At 43.0% G+C, this 25,129-nt stretch overlaps 1 protein-coding gene across 1 annotated transcript in view; it reads right to left on the bottom strand.

The window, feature by feature from the left end:
* LOC124263131 (lanosterol synthase-like) overlaps positions 1-25,129 on the bottom strand; it is a 105,043-nt gene that overhangs the window by 44,225 nt on the left and 35,689 nt on the right. Inside the window, 5 exon segments of the mRNA XM_046697692.1 lie at positions 2,812-2,868; positions 6,070-6,097; positions 9,584-9,681; positions 18,987-19,105; positions 20,370-20,478. Of these exon segments, the coding sequence (XP_046553648.1) occupies positions 2,812-2,868; positions 6,070-6,097; positions 9,584-9,681; positions 18,987-19,105; positions 20,370-20,478 (411 nt within the window).

Below are 25,129 nucleotides of genomic sequence, written 5' to 3' on the forward strand. Positions count from 1 at the left end.
TACATCTGTGGTTTGTAAAGATCGGTCAGTACATCTGTGGTTTGTAAAGATTGGCCAGTACATCTGTGGTTTGTAAAGATTGGTCAGTACATCTGTGGTTTGTAAAGATTGGCCAGTACATCTGTGGTTTGTAAAGATTGGTCAGTACATCTGTGGTTTGTAAAGATCGGTCAGTACATCTGTGGTTTGTAAAGAGTTGGTCAGTACATCTGTACATTTGTAAAGATTGGCCAGTACATTTGTGGTTTGAAAAGAATGGCCAGTATATCTGTGGTTTGTAAAGATTGGTCAGTATATCTGTGGTTTGTAAAGATTGGTCAGTACATCTGTGGTTTGTAAAGATTGGTCAGTATATCAGCGGTTAGTAAAGATCGGTCAGTACATCTGTGGTTTGTAAAGATTGGTCAGTATATCAGTGGTTTGTAAAGATCGGTCAGTACATCTGTGGTTTGTAAAGATTGGTCAGTACATCTGTGGTTTGTAAAGATTGGTCAGTATATCAGCAGTTAGTAAAGATTGGTCAGTACATCTGTGGTTTGTAAAGATCGGTCAGTACATCTGTGGTTTGTAAAGATTGGTCAGTACATCTGTGGTTTGTAAAGATCTTGGTCAGTACATCTGTGGTTTGTAAAGATTGGTCAGTACATCTGTGGTTTGTAAAGATTGGCCAGTACATCTGTGGTTTGTAAAGATTGGTCAGTATATCAGCAGTTAGTAAAGATCGGTCAGTACATCTGTGGTTTGTAAAGATTGGTCAGTACATCTGTGGTTTGTAAAGATCGGTCAGTACATCTGTGGTTTGTAAAGATTGGTCAGTATATCAGCAGTTAGTAAAGATCGGTCAGTACATCTGTGGTTTGTAAAGATCGGTCAGTACATCTGTGGTTTGTAAAGATCGGTCAGTACATCTGTGGTTTGTAAAGATTGGTCAGTATATCAGCAGTTAGTAAAGATCGGTCAGTACATCTGTGGTTTGTAAAGATTGGTCAGTACATCTGTGGTTTGTAAAGATTGCTCAGTATATCAGCAGTTAGTAAAGATTGGGCAGTACATCTGTGGTTTGTAAAGATCGGTCAGTACATCTGTGGTTTGTAAAGATTGGTCAGTACATCTGTGGTTTGTAAAGACCTGTCAGTACATCTGTGGTTTGTAGAGCTTGGTCAGTACATCTGTGGTTTGTAAAGAATGGCCAGTATATCTGTGGTTTGTAAAGATTGGTCAGTACATCTGTGGTTTGTAAAGATTGGTCAGTACATCTGTGGTTTGTAAAGATTGGTCAGTATATCAGTGGTTAGTAAAGATCGGTCAGTACATCTGTGGTTTGTAAAGATCGGTCAGTACATCTGTGGTTTGTAAAGATCGGTCAGTACATCTGTGGTTTGTAAAGATTGGTCAGTATATCAGCAGTTAGTAAAGATCGGTCAGTACATCTGTGGTTTGTAAAGATCGGTCAGTACATCTGTGGTTTGTAAAGATCGGTCAGTACATCTGTGGTTTGTAAAGATTGGTCAGTATATCAGCAGTTAGTAAAGATCGGGTCAGTACATCTGTGGTTTGTAAGAGATCTGTGGTTTGTAAAGATTGGTCAGTACATCTGTGGTTTGTAAAGATCGGTCAGTACATCTGTGGTTTGTAAAGATCGGTCAGTACATCTGTGGTTTGTAAAGATTGGTCAGTACATCTGTGGTTTGTAAAGATTGGCCAGTACATTTGTGGTTTGAAAAGATTGGCCAGTATATCTGTGGTTTGTAAAGATTGGTCAGTATATCTGTGGTTTGTAAAGATTGGTCAGTACATCTGTGGTTTGTAAAGATTGGTCAGTATATCAGTGGTTAGTAAAGATCGGTCAGTACATCTGTGGTTTGTAAAGATCGGTCAGTACATCTGTGGTTTGTAAAGATCGGTCAGTACATCTGTGGTTTGTAAAGATTGGTCAGTATATCAGCAGTTAGTAAAGATCGGTCAGTACATCTGTGGTTTGTAAAGATTGGTCAGTACATCTGTGGTTTGTAAAGATCGGTCAGTACATCTGTGGTTTGTAAAGATTGGTCAGTATATCAGCAGTTAGTAAAGATCAGTCAGTACATCTGTGGTTTGTAAAGATCGGGTCAGTACATCTGTGGTTTCGGTCAGTACATCTGTGGATTGGTTTGTAAAGATTGCTCAGTATATCAGTGGTTAGTAAAGATTGGTCAGTACATCTGTGGTTTGTAAAGATCGGTCAGTACATCTGTGGTTTGTAAAGATTGGTCAGTACATCTGTGGTTTGTAAAGATCGGTCAGTACATCTGTGGTTTGTAAAGATCAGTACATCTGTGGTCAGTACATCTGTGGTTTGTAAAGATCGGTCAGTACATCTGTGGTTTGTAAACATTGTCCAGTACATCTGTGGTTTGTAAAGATTGGTCAGTACATCTGTGGTTTGTAAAGATTGGTCAGTACATCTGTGGTTTGTAAAGACCGGTCAGTACATCTGTGGTTTGTAAAGATCGGTCAGTACATCTGTGGTTTGTAAAGATTGGGCAGTACATCTGTGGTTTGTAAAGATTGGTCAGTACATCTGTGGTTTGTAAAGCTTGGCCAGTGCATCTGTGGTTTGTAAAGATCGGTCAGTACATCTGCGGTTTGTACAGATCGGTCAGTACATCTGTGGTTTGTAAAGATTGGTGAGTACATCTGTGGTTTGTAAAGATTGTCACTTGTATGACCAGGGTGGCTTGTGTGAATATCATTTTACTGCACTTAAGCTGAAGTTACTTGCGTGTCATGTCATAATTGACATGGAGATAATGTTGCAACGATAAGTCTTACCTCCAGGATGGCTTGAACAGCAAAACTAGCATCCCAGAGCTGTGAGCCATTGGTTCCCTGTCAAGTTGTGGAGTGAGTGAGTGAGTGATATTGATATGATATACAATTTTCACCTCTTTACACATATTAAGCTGGACACATGAAACACCTGATGTGAAGGTGTCACTGAGTCGTTAGAAACAATGTGGATTTAATAACAATAATAACACATAAAATTTGAACTAAAACACTCTCAGGGTCTTTACATAAAGAGTCACAAATGCAACCGAGTGTAGGGTGATTTAAAGAGACGGGTTTTTACGACCTTATTAAAAATGTAACAAGATGTTGAGGTTCTGAGGGTAGATGGTAGATCATTTTACACTGTTGCTGCAATCTTGTTGAAGCATCTGTCACCTTACATTACAGTTCATGTTTTGGGCACAGTGATTAGAGATGAAGATTGTGATCAATGAGATTGCGATGGCTCAAAAGCAATGACGAGCTCCTTGAGATATGTTGGAGCAGTGTTATGCAAGGCCTTGTACAGGTACATCAAGATCTGGTACTGACACTGGAGGTGAACTAGCAGCCAATGTTCTTCAGGGTCGGTGTGATATTGTCACATTTACGTGCAAGTTGTGAGTTGCGCTGCACTGTTCTGTACTCTATGTAGGCAGTCTGTGAGAGACTCTGGTAGTCCACACAGTAGAGCGTTACCATAGTCCAATGAGTTGCGCTGCACTGTTCTGTACTCTCTGTAGGCAGTCTCTGAGAGACTCTGGTAGTCCACACAGTAGAGCGTTACCATAGTCCAATGAGCTGCACTGTTCTGTACTCTCTGTAGGCAGTCTGTGAGAGACTCTGGTAGTCCACACAGTAGAGCGTTACCATAGTCCAATGAGTTGCGCTTGCACTGTTCTGTACTCTCTGTAGGCAGTCTGTGAGAGACTCTGGTAGTCCACACAGTAGAGCGTTACCATAGTCCAATGAGCTGCACTGTTCTGTACTCTCTGTAGGCAGTCTGTGAGAGACTCTGGTAGTCCACAGTAGAGCGCTACCATAGTCCAATGAGTTGCTCTTCACTGTTCTGTACTCTCTGTAGGCAGTCTGTGAGAGACTCTGGTAGTCCACACAGTAGAGCGCTACCATAGTCCAAATGAGTTGCGCTGCACTGTTCTGTACTCTCTGTAGGCAGTCTGTGAGAGACTCTGGTAGTCCACACAGTAGAGCTGCTACCATAGTCCAATGAGTTGGCGCTTCTGCACTGTTCTGTACTCTCTGTAGGCAGTCTGTGAGAGACTCTGGTAGTCCACACAGTAGAGCGTTACCATAGTCCAATGAGTTGCGCTGCACTGTTCTGTACTCTCTGTAGGCAGTCTGTGAGAGACTCTGGTAGTCCACACAGTAGAGCGTTACCATAGTCCAATGAGTTGCGCTGCACTGTTCTGTACTCTCTGTAGGCAGTCTGTGAGAGACTCTGGTAGTCCACACAGTAGAGCGTTACCATAGTCCAATGAGTTGCTCTTCACTGTTCTGTACTCTCTGTAGGCAGTCTGTGAGAGACTCTGGTAGTCCACACAATCGAGCATTACCATAGTCCAGTCTTGACGTGATAAGTGAATGGACCAAGGTTAACGTTCTGCAGGTGTCCTCTGTAAGATATTGTCTGATGGTGCCAAGATTCTTGATCAGGTAGAAGCAGGATTTAGAAACAGCATTGACCTGGTTCTCCATTTTCAGACAACTGTCAAAATACACATCAAGATTCTCCTGAGTCAACAGCATGGATGGTGTTTCTGCCATGTCATCACTTGCTTGACAGCGACATTACAATCTATGTTGAAACATCGCCTTTCACAGAGTAAAGAAGTTGTATATCCATTCAAAAGTATCATCATTCTGCCAAACTGTACCTCAAGCTCTTGGGTGTTACTAGTCTTGGGTGTTACTAGTCTTGGGTGTTACTAGTCTTGGGTCTAGAGATTATGAGTTCTATTTAATCCTAACTTAATTTCAGCATGTTGGCACTTGTCCAATAGTTGATATCAGTTAGAAATGCCTCCAATCTGCGATGGCACTCTCCCAGTTATTGCAAGGTGGTATAACTTTGTAAATCTGTTTGTCATCTGCATAGACAAGGTATGGTAGATCATAACGGCGACATATTTCACCAATGGGCTTAGAATATAGGCAATCGAGGACTGGTCCAGTATGGATGCTTGTGGTATGCCAGAGTTGAGACATTTTTCCCCTTAACAGGATGATCCTATTGCCACTGCTGAAGTGCTTTACGAGCACCAGAGCCAGGATGATCCTATTGCCACTGCTGAAGTGCTTTACGAGCACCAGAGCCAGGATGATCCTATTGCCACTGCTGAAGTGCTTTACGAGCACCGGAGCCAGGATGATCCTATTGCCACTGCTGAAGTGCTTTACGAGCACCGGAGCCAGGATGATCCTATAGCCACTGCTGAAGTGCTTTACGAGCACCGGAGCCAGGATGATCCTATAGCCACTGCTGAAGTGCTTTACGAGCACCGGAGCCAGGATGATCCTATAGCCACTGCTGAAGTGCTTTACGAGCACCGGAGCCAGGATGATCCTATAGCCACTGCTGAAGTGCTTTACGAGCACCGGAGCCAGGATGATCCTATAGCCACTGCTGAAGTGCTTTTACGATGAGCCAGGATGATCCTATAGCCACTGCTGAAGTGCTTTACGAGCACCAGAGCCAGGATGATCCTATTGCCACTGCTGAAGTGCTTTACGAGCACCAGAGCCAGGATGATCCTATAGCCACTGCTGAAATGCTTTACGAGCACCAGAGCCAGGATGATCCTATTGCCACTGCTGAAGTGCTTTACGAGCACCGGAGCCAGGATGATCCTATAGCCACTGCTGAAATGCTTTACGAGCACCGGAGCCAGGATGATCCTATAGCCACTGCTGAAGTGCTTTACGAGCACCAGATCCAGGATGATCCTATTGCCACTGCTGAAATGCTTTACAAGCACCGGAGCCAGGATGATCCCATTGCCACTGCTGAAATGCTTTACGAGCACCAGAGCCAGGATGACAATGTTTCAGTTGCACTCGGTTCTGCCATGAACTTCTGACTTATTGCCTTTAGTGACATTTTGATGTGGATCCTTCAGCTCGAGTTACACCTGTAAGACATGCAACCTGGAATTCAGAACTGATGAACTGACTCACTCTGGACAGGTGTAATTCTAAATACGAGGTCAGGTTCTAAATATGAGGAAATATGAAACTTACATTCATCTTCATCCCGTCCAGACCCAACCTGAACACAAAAACCAAACAGAATATTGTGAGTATTAACAACAACAACAATGACGACAACAGCAAGGTGGATGACAACGAGGACAGCAATAACTACTGGACCTAACATCTACAAGAAAAACAAATTGAGACAGAACTGTACAGTGTGCAAAAACCAGCAGATCACATTTATCAACTGTGTGTAGGCAGAACAATGAGAGACACATATTCCTGCTGATCACATTTATCATCCTGTGTGTAGGCAGAACAATGAGAAACACATATTCCTGCTGATCACATTTATCATCCTGTGTGTAGGCAGAACAATGAGAAACACATATTCCTGCTGATCACATTTATCATCCTGTGTGTAGGCAGAACAATGGGAGACACATATTCCTGCTGATCACATTTATCAACCTGTGTGTAGGCAGAACAATGCGAGACACATATTCCTGCAGATCACATTTAGCAACCATGTGCGATGGATCTTGCACTTATACTTCAGAAATGTCAAAATATTCTTCAGAAAATACACAGTTTGCCCTTTCAACAGTTCCTTTCCAAATAATTTCTTATACAATTCACTATTTTGTACCATTATTTAATTCTCTCTTGTTTTCACGCCCTGTATTTGTCAACACATTTTTATGAGATGTTATAAGAGCAGGGAGATGCACCGTAAGGCAATCATTTAAACAAACTTAGTTTCTGGATTCAGGGCTCGAAATTCCACTCGTCCGCTCGTATTGATGAGTAAAATTTGTTTCGGGCAAGTGAAAAACATAATTTGCTCGTCCTAGAGGACGAGTACGTTTTCTGACCGAACTATTTTTCAAAACCAGAAGTTTAAGTTTTAACATTGTCATTCCCGATTAGCAGTATTATCAAATTCCCCGAAAACTAACCGCAAAGTTTAAGTCTTGATGTGCGTTTGGTATCCATTTTAGACAGATATCATGCAGCCTGGTTTTGTAACCTAAATGCTGCAAATTTCGTGATTGGCTGCTATTAATAAACTGACCAATGAGAAAAATCATCACAACATAATAAGCTTCATAATAGGGAATTCCCTGCTTGTTACTACTGATCATTTATCGTAGTCAACTTTTGGGTGATGATTTGTTCTTATTATTATACATAGGTAATTTCCAGGTTAGATAAAATACTTGATATATTTTACCACACACACTAAACTGACAATTAGATTAAGGAAAGATTTTGCACAGAAGACAATGTAAATTATGTTTATGGTAGTTTTATTCCAACCAAACATTTTGAAATAAAATAATTTTGATTTACATTCATTGTGTTGCATGATCTATAGGGCAAGTACAGTTTTAGAAGGACGAGTGGAAAGTTCATATTACTCGCCCAGGGCGAGTACAGAATTTTTCAAGCCCTGCCAACACTTAAAACAGGAAAGTGGAAAGGAATTATTCTAAGAAGCAAATTAAGTGGACTTCCAATGGAGGGATGACACTATCTTGCTTCTGTGAGTGTCACTGGATACAGAAGGTGCCAACCACAGAAAGTCCTTGACCTGTCCCATATTTACTGGGTACAGAAGGTGCCTACCACAGATAGTCCCTGACCTGTCCCATATTTACTGGATACGCACGGTGCCAACCACAGATAGTCCTTGCCCTGTCCTATTTTTACTGGATATGCAAGGGGCCTTCCACAGATAGTCCTTGACCTGTCCCATATTTACTGGATACACAAGGTGCCTTCCACAGACAGTCCTTGACCTGTCCCATATTTACTGGATACGCAAGGTGCCTTCCACAGACAGTCCTTGACCTGTCCCATATTTACTGGATGCATGATATAAAGGTGCCAACCACAGACAGTCCTTGACCTGTCCCATATTTACTGGATACAGAAGGTGCCTTCCACAGACAGTCCTTGACCTGTCCCATATTTACTGGATACGCAAGGTGCCAACCACAGACAGTCCTTGACCTGTCCCATATTTACTGGTTATGCAAGGTGCCAACCACAGACAGTCCTTGACCTGTCCCATATTTACTGGATACGCACGGTGCCAACCACAGATAGTCCTTGCCCTGTCCTATTTTTACTGGATATGCAAGGGGCCTTCCACAGATAGTCCTTGACCTGTCCCATATTTACTGGATACGCACGGTGCCAACCACAGATAGTCCTTGCCCTGTCCTATTTTTACTGGATATGCAAGGGGCCTTCCACAGACAGTCCTTGACCTGTCCCATATTTACTGGATACGCAAGGGGCCTTCCACAGATAGTCCTTGACCTGTCCCATATTTACTGGATACGCACGGTGCCAACCACAGATAGTCCTTGCCCTGTCCTATTTTTACTGGATATGCAAGGGGCCTTCCACAGATAGTCCTTGACCTGTCCCATATTTACTGGATACGCAAGGTGCCAACCACAGACAGTCCTTGACCTGTCCCATATTTACTGGATACGCAAGGTGCCAACCACAGATAGTCCTTGACCTGTCCCATATTTACTGGATACGCAAGGTGCCAACCACAGACAGTCCTTGACCTGTCCCATATTTACTGGATACGCAAGGTGCCAACCACAGACAGTCCTTGACCTGTCCCATATTTACTGGATACGCAAGGTGCCAACCACAGACAGTCCTTGACCTGTCCCATATTTACTGGATACGCAAGGTGCCCACCACAGATAGTCCTTGACCTGTCCCATATTTACTGGATACAGAAGGTGCCTTCCACAGACAGTCCTTGACCTGTCCCATATTTACTGGATACGCAAGGTGCCTTCCACAGACAGTCCTTGACCTGTCCCATATTTACTGGATACGCACGGTGCCAACCACAGATAGTCCTTGCCCTGTCCTATTTTTACTGGATATGCAAGGGGCCTTCCACAGATAGTCCTTGACCTGTCCCATATTTACTGGATACGCAAGGTGCCAACCACAGACAGTCCTTGACCTGTCCCATATTTACTGGATACGCAAGGTGCCAACCACAGATAGTCCTTGACCTGTCCCATATTTACTGGATACGCAAGGTGCCAACCACAGAGAGTCCTTGACCCGTCCCATATTTACTGGATACGCAAGGTGCCAATCACAGATAGTCCCTGACCTGTCCCGTATTTACTGTATACAGAAGGTGCCTTCCACAGACAATCCTTGACCTGTCCCATATTTACTGGATACAGAAGGTGCCAACTACAGATAGTCCTTGACCTGTCCCATATTTACTGGATACAGAAGGTGCCTTCCACAGATAGTCCTTGACCTGTCCCATATTTACTGGATACGCAAGGTGCCAATCACAGATAGTCCCTGACCTGTCCCGTATTTACTGTATACAGAAGGTGCCTTCCACAGACAATCCTTGACCTGTCCCATATTTACTGGATACAGAAGGTGCCAACTACAGATAGTCCTTGACCTGTCCTATATTTACTGGATACGCAAGGTGCCAACCACAGACAGTCCTTGACCTGTCCAATGTTTGCTTGATACAGAAAGTGCCTACCACAGATAGTCCTTGACCCTCTGTTGATGCTGGATGAAGGCCTCACAGTTGGGACCCTCCTTGTACCATCGCACCAGCATCTGCATCACCTTGGATACCTGAACAACAAGAGCTGCTTTCAGATTCTATCTGCATCACCTTGGATACCTGAACAACAAGAGCTGCTTTCAGATTCTATCTGCATCACCTTGGATACCTGAACAACAAGAGCTGCTTTCAGATTCTATCTGCATCACCTTGGATACCTAAACAACAAGAGCTGCTTTCATCTCTTCCTTCACTGTGCAGAATATGAGATTGCAGGATATGAGATTGCAGAGTATGAGATTGCAGAGTATGAGATTGCAGAGTATGAGATTGCAGAGTATGAGATTGCAGAGTATGAGATTGCAGAGTATGAGATTGCAGAGTATGAGATTGCAGAGTATGAGATTGCAGAGTATGAGATTGCGGAGTATGATTGCAGAGTATGAGATTGCAGAGTATGAGAATGGGGAGTATGATTGCGGAGTATGAGTTTGCAGAGTATGAGATTGTGGAGTATGAGATTGCAGAGTATGAGATTGCAGAGTATGAGATTGCAGAGTATGAGATTGCAGAGTATGAGATTGGGAGTATGAGATTGTGGAGTATGAGATTGCAGAGTATTAGATTGTGGAGTATGAGATTGTGGAGTATGAGATTGCAGAGTATTAGATTGTGGAGTATGAGATTGCAGAGTATGAGATTGCAGAGTATTAGATTGCGGAGTATGAGATTGCAGAGTATGAGATTGCAGAGTATGAGATTGCAGAGTATGAGATTGCAGAGTATGAGATTGCGGAGTATGATTGCAGAGTATGAGATTGCAGAGTATGAGATTGGGGAGTATGATTGCGGAGTATGAGATTGCAGAGTATTAGATTGTGGAGTATGATTGCAGAGTATGAGATTGCAGAGTATGAGATTGTGGAGTATGAGATTGCGGAGTATGAGATTGCAGAGTATGAGAGTATGAGCAGAGTATATGAGATTGCAGAGTATGAGATTGCAGAGTATTAGATTGTGGAGTATGAGATTGCAGAGTATGATTGCGGAGTATGATTGCAGAGTATGAGTTTGCAGAGTATGAGATTGTGGAGTATGAGATTGCAGAGTATGAGATTGCAGGAGATATGAGATTGCAGAGTATGAGATTGTGAGAGTATGAGATGCAGATTGCAGAGTATGAAGTTGCAGAGTATGATTGCAGAGTATGAGATTGCAGAGTATGAGATTGGGGAGTATGATTGCGGAGTATGAGATTGCAGAGTATTAGATTGTGGAGTATGAGATTGTGGAGTATGAGATTGCAGAGTATTAGATTGTGGAGTATGAGATTGCAGAGTAGGAGATTGCAGAGTATTAGATTGTGGAGTATGAGATTGCAGAGTATGAGATGAGATTGCAGAGTATTAGATTGCAGAGTATGAGATTGCAGAGTATGAGATTGCAGAGTATGATTGCAGAGTATGAGATTGCAGAGTATGAGTTATCATGGAGTATGATTGCAGAGTATGAGATTGCAGAGTATGAGATTGGGGAGTATGATTGCGGAGTATGAGATTGCAGAGTATTAGATTGTGGAGTATGAGATTGTGGAGTATGAGATTGCAGAGTATTAGATTGTGGAGTATGAGATTGCAGAGTATGAGTTTGCAGAGTATGAGATTGTGGAGTATGAGATTGCAGAGTATGAGATTGCAGAGTATGAGATTGCAGAGTATGAGATTGCAGAGTATGAGATTGCAGAGTATGAGATTGCGGAGTATGATTGCAGAGTATGAGATTGCAGAGTATGAGATTGCAGATTATGATTGCGGAGTATGAGATTGCAGAGTATGAGATTGCAGAGTATGAGATTGTGGAGTATGAGATTGCAGAGTATGAGATTGCAGAGTATGAGATTGCAGAGTATGAGATTGCAGAGTATGAGATTGCAGAGTATGAGATTGCAGAGTATGATTGCAGAGTATGAGATTGCAGAGTATGAGATTGCAGAGTATTAGATTGTGGAGTATGAGATTGCAGAGTATTAGATTGTGGAGTATGAGATTGTGGAGTATGAGATTGCAGAGTATTAGATTGAGATTGGAGTATGAGATTGCAGAGTATGAGATTGCAGAGTATGAGATTGCAGAAGTATGAATTGTAGAGTATGAGATTGCAGAGTATGAGATTGCAGAGTATGAGATTGATTTGGAGTATGAGATTGCAGAGTATGAGATTGCAGAGTATGAGATTATGAGTATGATTGCAGAGTATGAGATTGCAGAGTATGAGAGAAAGTAGAGATTGAGATGATTGCAGAGAGTATGAGATTGCAGAGTATGAGATTGCAAGTATGAGATTGTGGAGTATGAGATTGCAGAGTATGAGATTGCAGAGTATGATTGATTGAATGATGAGTATGAGATTGTGGAGTATGGAGTATGAGATTGCAGAGTATGAGATTATGGAGTATGAGATTGCAGAGTATGAGAGATATGAGAGTATGAGATTGCAGAGTATGAGATTTGGAGTATTAGATTGTGGAATGTATGGAGATTGCAGAGTATTAGATTGCAGAGTATGAGATTGTGGAGTATGAGATTGTGGAGTATGAGATTGCAGAGTATGAGATTGTGGAGTATTAGATTGTGGAGTATTAGATTGTGGAGTATGAGATTGCAGAGTATGAGATTGCAGAGTATGAGATTGTGGAGTATGAGATTGCAGAGTATGAGATTGCAGAGTATGAGATTGCAGAGTATTAGATTGTAGAGTATGAGATTGTGGAGTATTAGAGATTGCAGAGTATGAGATTGCAGAGTATGAGATTGCAGAGTATAGATTGTGGAGTATGAGATTGCAGAGTATGAGATTGCAGAGTATGAGATTGTGGAGTATGAGATTGCAGAGTATGAGATTGCAGAGTATGAGATTGCGGAGTATGAGATTGTGGAGTATGAGATTGCAGAGTATGAGATTGTGGAGTATGAGATTGTGGAGTATGAGATTGCAGAGTATGAGATTGCAGAGTATGAGATTGCAGAGTATTAGATTGCAGAGTATTAGTATTGATTACAGAGTATGAGATTAAGAGAGTATGAGATTGCACAGTATGAGATTCATGGAGTATGAAGAGATTGCAGAGTATGAGATTAAGATATGAGAGATTGCAAGTATGAGATTGCAGAGTATGAAGTTGTGGAGTATGAGATTGCAGAGTATGAGATTGCAGAGTATGAGGATTGCAGAGTATGGAGATTGCAGAGATTTAGAGTATGAGTATTGCAGAGTATAGATTGTGGAGTATGAGATTGCAGAGTATGAGATTGCAGAGTATGAGATTGCAGAGTATGAGATTGCAGAGTATGAGATTGCAGAGTATGAGATTGCAGAGTATGAGATTGCAGAGTATGAGATTGTGGAGTATGAGATTGCAGAGTATGAGATTGCAGAGTATGAGATTGCAGTAGTATGAGATTGCAGAGTATGAGATTGCAGAGTATGAGATTGGAGTATGAGATTGCAGAGTATTAGATTGCAGAGTATGAGATTGCAGAGTATGAGATTGCAGAGTATGAGATTGTGAGTATGAAGTTGCAGGAGTATGAGATTGCAGAGTATTAGATTGCAGAGTATGAGATTGTGGAGTATGAGATTGCAGAGTATGAGATTGTGGAGTATGAGATTGATATGAAGATTGCAGAGTATGAGATTGCAGAGTATGAGATTGCAGAGTGCAGAGTATGATTGTGGAGTATGAGATTGCAGAGTATTAGATTGTGGAGTATGAGATTGTGGAGTATGAGATTGCAGAGTATGAGGATTAGTATGAGATTGCAGAGTATGAGATTGCAGAGGTATGAGATTGCAGAGTATGAAGGAGTATGAGATTGTGGAGTATGAGATTGCAGAGTATGAGATTGTGGAGTATGAGATTGCAGAGTATGAGATTGCAGAGTATGAGATTGTAGAGTATGAGATTGTGGAGTATGAGATTGCAGAGTATGAGTATGAGATTGCAGAGTATGAGATTGCAGAGTATGAGATTGTGGAGTATGAGATTGCAGAGTATATGCAGAGTATGAGATTGCAGGAGTATGAGATTGTGGAGTATGAGATTGCAGAGTATTAGATTATGGAGTAGTAGAGTATGATGAGATTGCAGAGTATGAGATTGCAGAGTATGAGATTGTATGGAGTATGAGATTGCAGAGTATGAGATTGCAGAGTATGAGATTGAGTATGATTGTGGAGTATGAGATTGCAGAGTATGAGATTGTGGAGTATGAGATTGCAGAGTATTAGATTGCAGAGTATGAGATTGTGGAGTATGAGATTGCAGAGTATTAGATTGTGGAGTATGAGATTGCAGAGTATGAGATTGCAGAGTATGAGATTGTGGAGTATGAGATTGTGGAGTATGAGATTGCAGAGTATGAGATTGTGGAGTATGAGATTGCAGAGTATGAGATTGCAGAGTATGAGAGATGCAGAGTTGTGCAGTATGAGATTGTGGAGTATGAGATTGCAGAGTATTAGATTGCAGAGTATGAGATTGTGGAGTATGAGATTGTGGAGTATGAGATTGCAGAGTATGAGATTGTGGAGTATGAGATTGCAGAGTATTAGATTGCAGAGTATGAGATTGTGGAGTATGAGATTGCAGAGTATGAGATTGCGGAGTATGAGATTGCAGAGTATTAGATTGCAGAGTATGAGATTGTGGAGTATGAGATTGTGGAGTATGAGATTGCAGAGTATGAGATTGTGGAGTATGAGATTGCAGAGTATTAGATTGCAGAGTATGAGATTGTGGAGTATGAGATTGCAGAGTATGAGATTGAGGAGTATGAGATTGCAGAGTATGAGATTGCAGAGTATGAGATTGTGGAGTATGAGATTGTGGAGTATGAGATTGCAGAGTATGAGATTGTGGAGTATGAGATTGCAGAGTATTAGATTGCAGAGTATGAGATTGTGGAGTATGAGATTGCAGAGTATGAGATTGCAGAGTATGAGATTGCAGAGTATGAGATTGCAGAGTATTAGATTGTGGAGTATGAGATTGCAGAGTATGAGATTGCAGAGTATGAGATTGCAGCGTATGAGATTGCGGAGTATGAGATTGTGGAGTATGAGATTGCAGAGTATGAGTTTGCGGAGAAGGTTTTGTCATGGAACCTGCTTCATAGCTTTGCACTCTGCTCAAATTCCTCACAACAAATGAAGCACATTGATGAATGTTCATAGATCTGTCCATGTTCAGGTACAACAGATTCCTTATAGCAGAAACCACTAAGGTGATAACTTGTGTCATTATTGAACAGAAGATGACAAATCCCTCTGGCCCCAACAAATTTAAAAGAACAAATCATCTGAGAGTTACATATAGTCCAACTTTATGAGAGAATTTCTGTCTAATATGTCGGTCTGTATACAACAGTAGTTATTGAGCTATCAAAACAAATAACATGGAATTGAGATTCGTAACTTTGTACTGCTGTGTCAGATACTTAGTGAATACTACGCGAGGTCTCATTACATATGAATTATACAAAATGAGTGTCCTTCCTATGGTATCTGACAGAGCGAAAGCAAGGTCAGAAACCATAGGAAGGTCACGAGTTTCGTATAAGTCGTATGTTATGAGACCGAGTGTGGTATTTTATCTATTACCCACGTCTTACATGCATTAAATGTTTCACGGAGACATGGCTATCACCCTCTGTGGACAGTAACACCCTCTGTTTGGAAAGATTTGGTACTCCCGTTCGATTACACAGAGATTCAGATACTACAGGGAAATCTATTGGAGGAGGTGTATGTATGTATATAAATGAAAAGTGGTGTCATAACTATCTTGTGAGAGAAAGGATATGTTCACCAAACATCGAACTTCTATCAGTGTCTATGCGGCCTACTTATCTACCACATGAATTCGGTCAGATCTTTGCTGTGAGTGTCTACATCCCACCCAGTGCCGATAACAAACAAGCAGCTGATGTAGTTCATTATCATGTTCAATCCCTAGAGCTGATTTGTCCTGATGCACCAAAATTCATACTTGGAGATTTTAATGGATGTACCCTGAAGTCTGTGCTCCCCACCTACAATCAGTATGTAACATGTTGTACATGGAAAGACAAGATCCTTGACTTGTGTTATGGTAACATCAAGTACGCCTACAAATCATAGAGTAAACCACCCCTAGGAGCTTCGGACCATAATTCTGTGTATTTGCAGCCCACATATCGTCAAAAGTTAAAAACAGAGAAGGCTATTGTTAAGACTGTCAATTCATGGAAAAGAGAATCTATTGAAACCCTACAAGGATGTTTTTCGTGTACAAATTGGGACATGTTCTATGATGCAGAACAAACATTAGAAGGAATGTGTGACGTCATTACGGATTATATACATTTTTGTGTCATAATACCAGAAAAAGAAATCAGAATTTTCCCAAACAAGCCCTGGATCACAAAACGAAAAGAAACGAGCATACAAGAAGAAAGATAGAATAAAACTCAAATGCACACAGAAGGACATCAATCTTAAAGCTCGTGAGTGTAAACTAGCGTACAAAGAGAAAGTTGAGAGACAGTGTCAGCAAAGCAATCTGCAACAAGCCTGGCAAGGCGTGAACACGATGATTGGCAAGAGCAGGCGATGACAGACAACCAACGCCGGGGATAATAAAACCTTTGCTGAGGACCTCAACACTTTCTATAGCCGCTTTGATTGTCACGACTTTACCAATGAGAGAGCTCAAGTTAGTGAAGCCGTACAGGATAGTGAAAGTCGTATCCATATATCAGAAGCTGACGTCATTCAAAGCTTCTCCACAATTAACATTAGAAAAGCAAAAGGACCTGACAACCTTGACGACATTGTGTTAAAGGAGTGCAGACTTCAACTGTGTACAGTTTTCACTAGATTGTTTCAATTCTCAGTGAATACACACATTATTCCTTCGGTCTGGAAAACATCAGAAATAGTACCAGTTCCTAAAAAGACACAACCTAAAGAACTCAACGACTACAGGCCAGTTGCTCTCACATCTATAGCAATGAAGTCACTGGAACGCATCTTGTTGAGACATCTCCGTCAGGAAGTTGCCGACATACTGGACCCGCTTCAGTTCACCTACAAGTCATGGAGAGGAGTTGTTGATGCCACACTGTCACTCCTGAATAATGTCTATAAACATCTAGAGACACCTAGTCATACATCAGGATCCTCTTCGTTGACTTTTCATCTCGTTCAACACCATCCAGCCACATATCATGATACAGAAACTGTTAGACATGGGCGTTAACTCATACCTCATCAAGTGGATCGAAAACTTTCTTGTGGACAGACAGCAGTACGTGAAAGTTAACGGGGGCTGAATCGAGTAAACGGACCACCAACACTGGTGCACCACAAGGCTGTGTAATATCTCCTGTTCTTTTCACCCTCTACACTAATGATTGTGCAAGCTCGAATTCAACCTGATCAACTGTAAAGTTCGCAGATGATGCAGCAATTGTCGGCAAACTGAACGACACTGATTCTGAAGAACTGTATAAAGAGGACATTAATCATTTTACGACTTGGTGTGCAGAAAACCACTTACTCTTAAATGTCACAAAAACAAAGGAACTGATAAATGATTTTCGGAGTAAACCCACAGAAATGCTTCCAGTGATAATCAACAGTGAATGTGTTGAGACAGTGTCGGAGTATAAGTATCTGGGAACCTTCATTGACTCTAAGCTGAACTGGAACTCTAACACTGAAGCCCTATACAAAAAGTGTCAACAACGTCTTCATCTCATGTGTAAACTGAGATCTTTTAATGTTAACCCATCTGTAATGTCATCTTTTTATGTAGCATTTATTCAGAGTATTTTAACATTTTCCTTCCATTGTTGGTACGGGTCTCTCTCAGTTCATCTCAAATCTAAAATAGACAAAATTGTTAACACTGCAAGTTAAATCGCTAGAGTCAGATTTGAATGTTTATCATCAATATATGAGCGGCAAATCGTGAATCAAGCTGTCAAAATCATATCTGACCGTACTCACTACTTAAATTCAGAATACAACCTCCTCCCTTCAGGCCGCCACTACAAAGTTCCAATTGTGAAAACTAAGAGAGCCTGTACATCCTTTATTCCAAGTACCATATCTCTCTTAAACAAATGTGAAGATACCTTAATCAACGAATTTATGTAAATATGTTTGGTATCTCTCTAATGTGTTAGTAGCTCTGCTGATGTAACACAAATTCCTGAAAAGCCATTAAAGTATTATTCTATTCTATTCTATTCTAAATTGACAAAATAGCGTATTTTTGTTATTTTTATGGTTTCAAACCGAAACCGGTTTCATAAAGAGGTTGCAGAAGAATTTTGTTATGTAGTACACTTGTGACATCACACTATAATGACGTCACTACGCCTTGCTCGTCTGCCCCCTTGGTAACCGACATCACGATGCATGTCAGTTGTCATCGCCTCGTACAGCCTCCTACATTAAACTACTATATAATGTCTCAGTTCGACTCACATTTAAACAGCGATAGAGCAACGTTTGCAATGTTTACATTCCCACAATACATATAAGTTGTAGAATGAATGAATTCACGTGTTTGTTATAAATGAACAAGTAGTTCCGTCACAACGTGACCTAATTCAGAGGTCATTGGTTATCCAATCAAAATCATTAGAATCTCAGGTCAAGTCGTTACGACACAGGTCAACGTGATACGACACTCGTGTGACGTACGAGATCAGTATGCAACTACCCATACGTTGACGGGTAATAAACACCAACATCAAAGTCAAAGGAAAACTTCTAAACATCACTGACCAATAGCAAAAAGCAGCAGTTGACAAGCTGGCTTTTGCTGGTGCACAGTTTCATGAAAGAATACCTAGTTCTCTTTCGAGATATGGTCCAGACAAACACAACACTATGAACAGAATCAAAAGTCAAACTTGCTGCCATGAAAATGGACAAAACATAAATTCTTAACGACCCAAGTAGCAGAAGGAACCGTTTGTCAACCTGGTCTTTGTGTTCACACAGTTTCATGAAAGAATACCTATTAGTTTTAGAGATATGGTCCGGACAAACACACCACTATGAACAGAGTCAAAGTCAAACTTGTTACCATAGAATCAGGAAACAAATATATTTTCTTAAAATATCGTATTCCACGTGGTAAGCTAAAAATATTGAAAAAAAGGGGGTGCTTATTTAAATCACTTGTCATTCACTTGAATATTTGTTACAGCCCGTATATGCAACGTAAATAAACTTCAAATAGGAGGGCGCTAAAAATGTAATAAAAAAGATGGTAACATGCAGGGGAGCTTGACACATGTTACAACATTGTCAGCATACTCACTGGACCAATGCTGATACCCTTTGTGAAACTGTCGTCTGCACATATGTGTTCATAACACATGTTAAGGGCCTTCTCTCTTAGAGAAGAGCTGTGGAAGACTTCATACCAGTCCAGGAAAACTGAAACAGAAAAAAGCTGAGGAAGACTTCATACTAGTCCAGGAAAACTGAAACAGTGAGGAGCTGAGGAAGACTTCATAACCAGTCCAGGAAAACTGAAACAGTGAGGAGCTGAGGAAAACATCATACCAGTCCAGGAAATCTGAAACAGAGGAGATGAGGAAGACTTCATACCAGTCCAGGAAATCTGAAACAGAGGAGCTGAGGAAAACTTCATACCAGTCCAGGAAAACTGAAACAGAGAGGAGCTGAGGAAAACATCATACCAGTCCAGGAAAACTGAAACAGAGGAGCTGAGGAAGACTTCATACCAGTCCAGGAAAACTGAAACAAAGGAGCTGAGGAAGACTTCATACCATTCCAGGAAAACTGAAACAAAGGAGCTGAGGAAGACTTCATACCAGTCCAGGAAAACTGAAACAAAGGAGCTGAGGAAGACTTCATACCAGTCCAGGAAATCTGAAACAGAGGAGATGAGGAAGACTTCATACCAGTCCAGGAAATCTGAAACAGAGAGGAGCTGAGGAAAACTTCATACCAGTCCAGGAAAACTGAAACAAAGGAGCTGAGGAAGACTTCATACCAGTCCAGGAAATCTGAAACAGAGGAGATGAGGAAGACTTCATACCAGTCCAGGAAATCTGAAACAGAGGAGCTGAGGAAAACATCATACCAGTCCAGGAAAACTGAAACAGAGAGGAGCTGAGGAAGACTTCATACCAGTCCAGGAAATCTGAAACAGAGGAGCTGAGGAAAACTTCATACAAGTCCACATACAAGTCCGAATACAAGTCCACATGCCAGTCCAGGAAACTCCCTTCTTCCTTCTCTCACTCACTCCCTTCTTCCCACGCCAGACATGACCAGGACTCACACCAGACATGACCAGGACTCACACCAGACATGACCAGGACTCACACCAGACATGTCCAGGACTCACACCAGTCATGACCAGGACTCACACCAGTCATGACTCACACCAGTCATGACCAGGACTCACACCAGACATGACCAGGACTCACACCAGGCATGACCAGGACTCACACCAGACATGACCAGGACTCACACCAGACATGACCAGGACTCACACCAGTGATGACCAGGACTCACACCAGGCATGACCAGGACTCACACCAGTCATGACCAGGACTCACACCAGGCATGATCAGGACTCACACCAGGCATGACCAGGACTCACACCAGACATGACCAGGACTCACACCAGACATGACAAGGACTCACACCTGACATGACAAGGACTCACCGAAGGCTGTGTCTAAAAGCCAACTATGTGGGGTGTACAGGTCAGCCTTGCTGATATTGTTTCTCTGGGCCGGCCAGTCTATAGTGCTGAAGTCACATGGATACAGCTCCTGCACAAACCAACAGACTCATGTTCAGATAATGTGGAAACCTGAATAGTGCAACCATCTACCATGTCTCCAGAGAAACAGTAGCAATAACCATCTACCATGTACCATGTCTCCGGAGACACTGCAGCAACCATCTACCATGTTCCCTGAGACACAGCAGCAATCATCTACTATGTACCAGAGTCTCCGGAGACACTGCAGCAACCATCTACCATGTCTCCGGAGACACTGCAGCAACCATCTACCATGTCCCCTGAGACACAGCAGCAATCATCTACTATGTACCAGAGTCTCCGGAGACACTGCAGCAACCATCTACCATGTCCCCTGAGACACAGCAGCAATCATCTACCATGTGCCAGAGTCTCCGGAGACACAGCAGCAATCATCTACTATGTCTCCGGAGACACTGCAGCAACCATCTACCATGTCTCCGGAGACACTGCAGCAACCATCTACCATGTCCCCTGAGACACAGCAGCAATCATCTACTATGTACCAGAGTCTCCGGAGACACTGCAGCAACCATCTACCATGTCTCCGGAGACACTGCAGCAACCATCTACCATGTCCCCTGAGACACAGCAGCAATCATCTACTATGAACCATGTCTCCTGAGACACAGCAACAACCATCTACTATGTACCATGTCTCCTGAGACACAGCAACAACCATCTACTATGTACCATGTCTCCGGAGACACAGCAACAACCATTTACCATGTCTCCTGAGACACAGCAACAATCATCTACCATGTACCATGTCTCCGGAGACACAGCAACAACCATCTACTATGTACCATGTCTCCGGAGACACAGCAACAACCATCTACTATGTACCATGTCTCCGGAGACACAGCAACAACCATCTACTATGTACCATGTCTCCGGAGACACAGCAACAACCATCTACTATGTACCATGTCTCCGGAGACACAGCAACAACCATCTACTATGTACCATGTCTCCGGAGACACAGCAACAACCATCTACTATGTACCAGAGTCTCCGGAGACACAGCAACAACCATCTACTATGTACCATGTCTCTGGAGACACAGCAACAACCATCTACTATGTACCATGTCTCCGGAGACACAGCAACAACCATCTACTATGTACCATGTCTCCGGAGACACTGCAGCAACCATATACCATGTCCCCTGAGACACAGCAGCAACCATCTACTATGTACCATGTCTCTGGAGACACAGCAACAACCATTTACTATGTACCATGTCTCTGGAGACACTGCAACAACCATCTACTATGTACCATGTCTCCGGAGACACAGCAACAACCATCTACTATGTACCATGTCTCCGGAGACACAGCAGCAACCATCTACTATGTACCATGTCTCCGGAGACACAGCAACAACCATCTACTATGTACCATGTCTCCGGAGACACTGCAACAACCATCTACTATGTACCATGTCTCCGGAGACACAGCCACAACCATCTACTATGTACCATGTCTCCGGAGACACAGCAACAACCATCTACCATGTACCATGTCTCCGGAGACACTGCAACAACCATCTACTATGTACCATGTCTCCGGAGACACTGCAACAACCATCTACCATGTACCATGTCTCCGGAGACACTGCAGCAAACCATTTACCATGTCTCCGGAGACACAGCAGCAACCATCTACTATGTACCATGTCTCCGGAGACACTGCAGCAACCATCTACCATGTACCATGTCTCCGGAGACACTGCAACAACCATCTACTATGTACCATGTCTCCGGAGACACAGCAGCAACCATCTACTATGTACCATGTCTCCGGAGACACAGCAACAACCATCTACTATGTACCATGTCTCCGGAGACACAGCAACAACCATCTACCATGTACCATGTCTCCGGAGACACTGCAACAACCATCTACCATCTACCATGTCTCCGAGACACAGCAGCAACCATCTACTATGTACCATGTCTCCGAGACACAGCAACAACCATCTACTATGTACCATGTCTCCGAGACACTGCAACAACCATCTACTATGTACCATGTCTCCGAGACACAGCAGCAACCATCTACTATGTACCATGTCTCCGGAGACACAGCAGCAACCATCTACTATGTACCATGTCTCCGGAGACACTGCAACAACCATCTACTATGTACCATGTCTCCGGAGACACAGCAGCAACCATCTACTATGTACCATGTCTCCGGAGACACAGCAGCAACCATCTACTATGTACCATGTCTCCGGAGACACAGCAACAACCATCTACCATGTCTCCGGAGACACTGCAACAACCATCTACTATCTACCATGTCTCCGGAGACACAGCAGCAACCATCTACTATGTACCATGTCTCCGGAGACACAGCAACAACCATCTACTATGTACCATGTCTCCGGAGACACTGCAACAACCATCTACTATGTACCATGTCTCCGGAGACACAGCAGCAACCATCTACTATGTACCATGTCTCCGGAGACACTGCAACAACCATCTACTATGTACCATGTCTCCGGAGACACAGCAACAACCATCTACTACTATGTACCATGTCTCCGGAGACACTGCAACAACCATCTACTATGTACCATGTCTCCGGAGACACAGCAGCAACCATCTACTATGTACCATGTCTCCGGAGACACTGCAGCAACCATCTACTATGTACCATGTCTCCGGAGACACTGCAGCAACCATCTACCATCTACCATGTCTCCAGAGACACAGAAACAACCATCTACTATGTACCATGTCTCCAGAGACACTGCAACAACCATCTACTATGTACCAGAGTCTCCGGAGACACAGCAGCAACCATCTACTATGTACCATGTCTCCGGAGACACTGCAACAACCATCTACTATGTACCATGTCTCCGGAGACACAGCAGCAACCATCTACTATGTACCATGTCTCCAGAGACACAGAAACAACCATCTACTATGTACCATGTCTCCAGAGACACTGCAACAACCATCTACTATGTACCATGTCTCTGGAGACACAGTAACAACCATCTACTATGTACCAAAGTCTCCGGAGACACAGCAGCAACCATCTATCATGTACCATGTCTCCGGAGACACAGCAACAACCATTTACCATGTCTCCTGAGACACAGCAACAATCATCTACTATGTACCAGAGTCTCCGGAGACACAGCAACAACCATCTACCATGTACCATGTCTCCGGAGACACAGCAACAACCATCTACTATGTACCAGAGTCTCTGGAGACACAGTAGCAACCATCTACCATGTACCATGTCTCCGGAGACACAGCAACAACCATCTACTATGTACCATGTCTCCGGAGACACTGCAGGAACCATCTACCATGTCTCCGGAGACACTGCAGCAACCATCTACCATGTCCCCTGAGACACAGCAGCAATCATCTACTATGTCTCCCGAGACACAGCAACAACCATCTACTATGTACCAGAGTCTCCAGAGACACAGCAGCAACCATCTACCATGTACCATGTCTCCTGAGACACAGCAGCAACCATCTACCATGTACCATGTCTCTGGAGACACAGCAGCAACCATCTACTATGTACCATGTCTCCTGAGACACAGCAGCAATCATCTACCATGTACCATGTCTCTGGAGACACAGCAACAACCATCTACTATGTACCAGAGTCTCCGGAGACACAGCAGCAACCATCTACCATGTACCATGTCTCTGGAGACACAGCAGCAACCATCTACCATGTACCATGTCTCTGGAGACACAGCAACAACCATCTACTATGTACCATGTCTCCGGAGACACAGCAGCAACCATCTACCATGTACCATGTCTCCGGAGACACAGCAACAATCATCTACTATGTACCAGAGTCTCCGGAGACACAGCAGCAACCATCTACCATGTACCATGTCTCCGGAGACACTGCAACAACCATCTACTATGTACCATGTCTCCGGAGACACTGCAACAACCATCTACCATGTACCATGTCTCCGGAGACACTGCAGCAACCATTTACCATGTCTCCGGAGACACTGCAACAACCATCTACTATGTACCATGTCTCCGGAGACACAGCAGCAACCATCTACTATGTACCATGTCTCTGGAGACACAGCAACAATCATCTACTATGTACCAGTGTCTCCGGAGACACAGCAGCAACCATCTACCATGTACCATGTCTCCGGAGACACAGCAACAACCATCTACTATGTACCATGTCTCCTGAGACACAGCAACAACCATCTACTATGTACCATGTCTCAGGAGACACAACAGCAACAACCATCTACCATGTCTCCGGAGACACAGCAGCAACAACCATCTACCACCTACCATGTCCCCAGAGACACAGCAACAACCATCTACCATGTCCCCAGAGACACAGCAACAACCATCTACCATGTCCCCTGAGACACAGCAGCAACAACCATCTACCATGTCTCTGGAGACACAGCAACAACCATCTACCCTGTCTCTGGAGACACAGCAACAACCATCTACCATGTCTCTGGAGACACAGCAACAACCATCTACCATATCTCCTGAGACGCAGCAACAACCATCTACCCTGTCTCTGGAGACACAGCAACAACCATCTACCATGTCTCTGGAGACAAAGCAGCAACAACCATCTACCATGTCTCTGGAGACACAGCAACAACCATCTACCATA

This window comes from Haliotis rubra, unplaced genomic scaffold (assembly GCF_003918875.1).
Source record: "Haliotis rubra isolate DU_JTF1 unplaced genomic scaffold, ASM391887v1 Scf869, whole genome shotgun sequence".
Classification (NCBI taxonomy): domain Eukaryota; kingdom Metazoa; phylum Mollusca; class Gastropoda; order Lepetellida; family Haliotidae; genus Haliotis; species Haliotis rubra.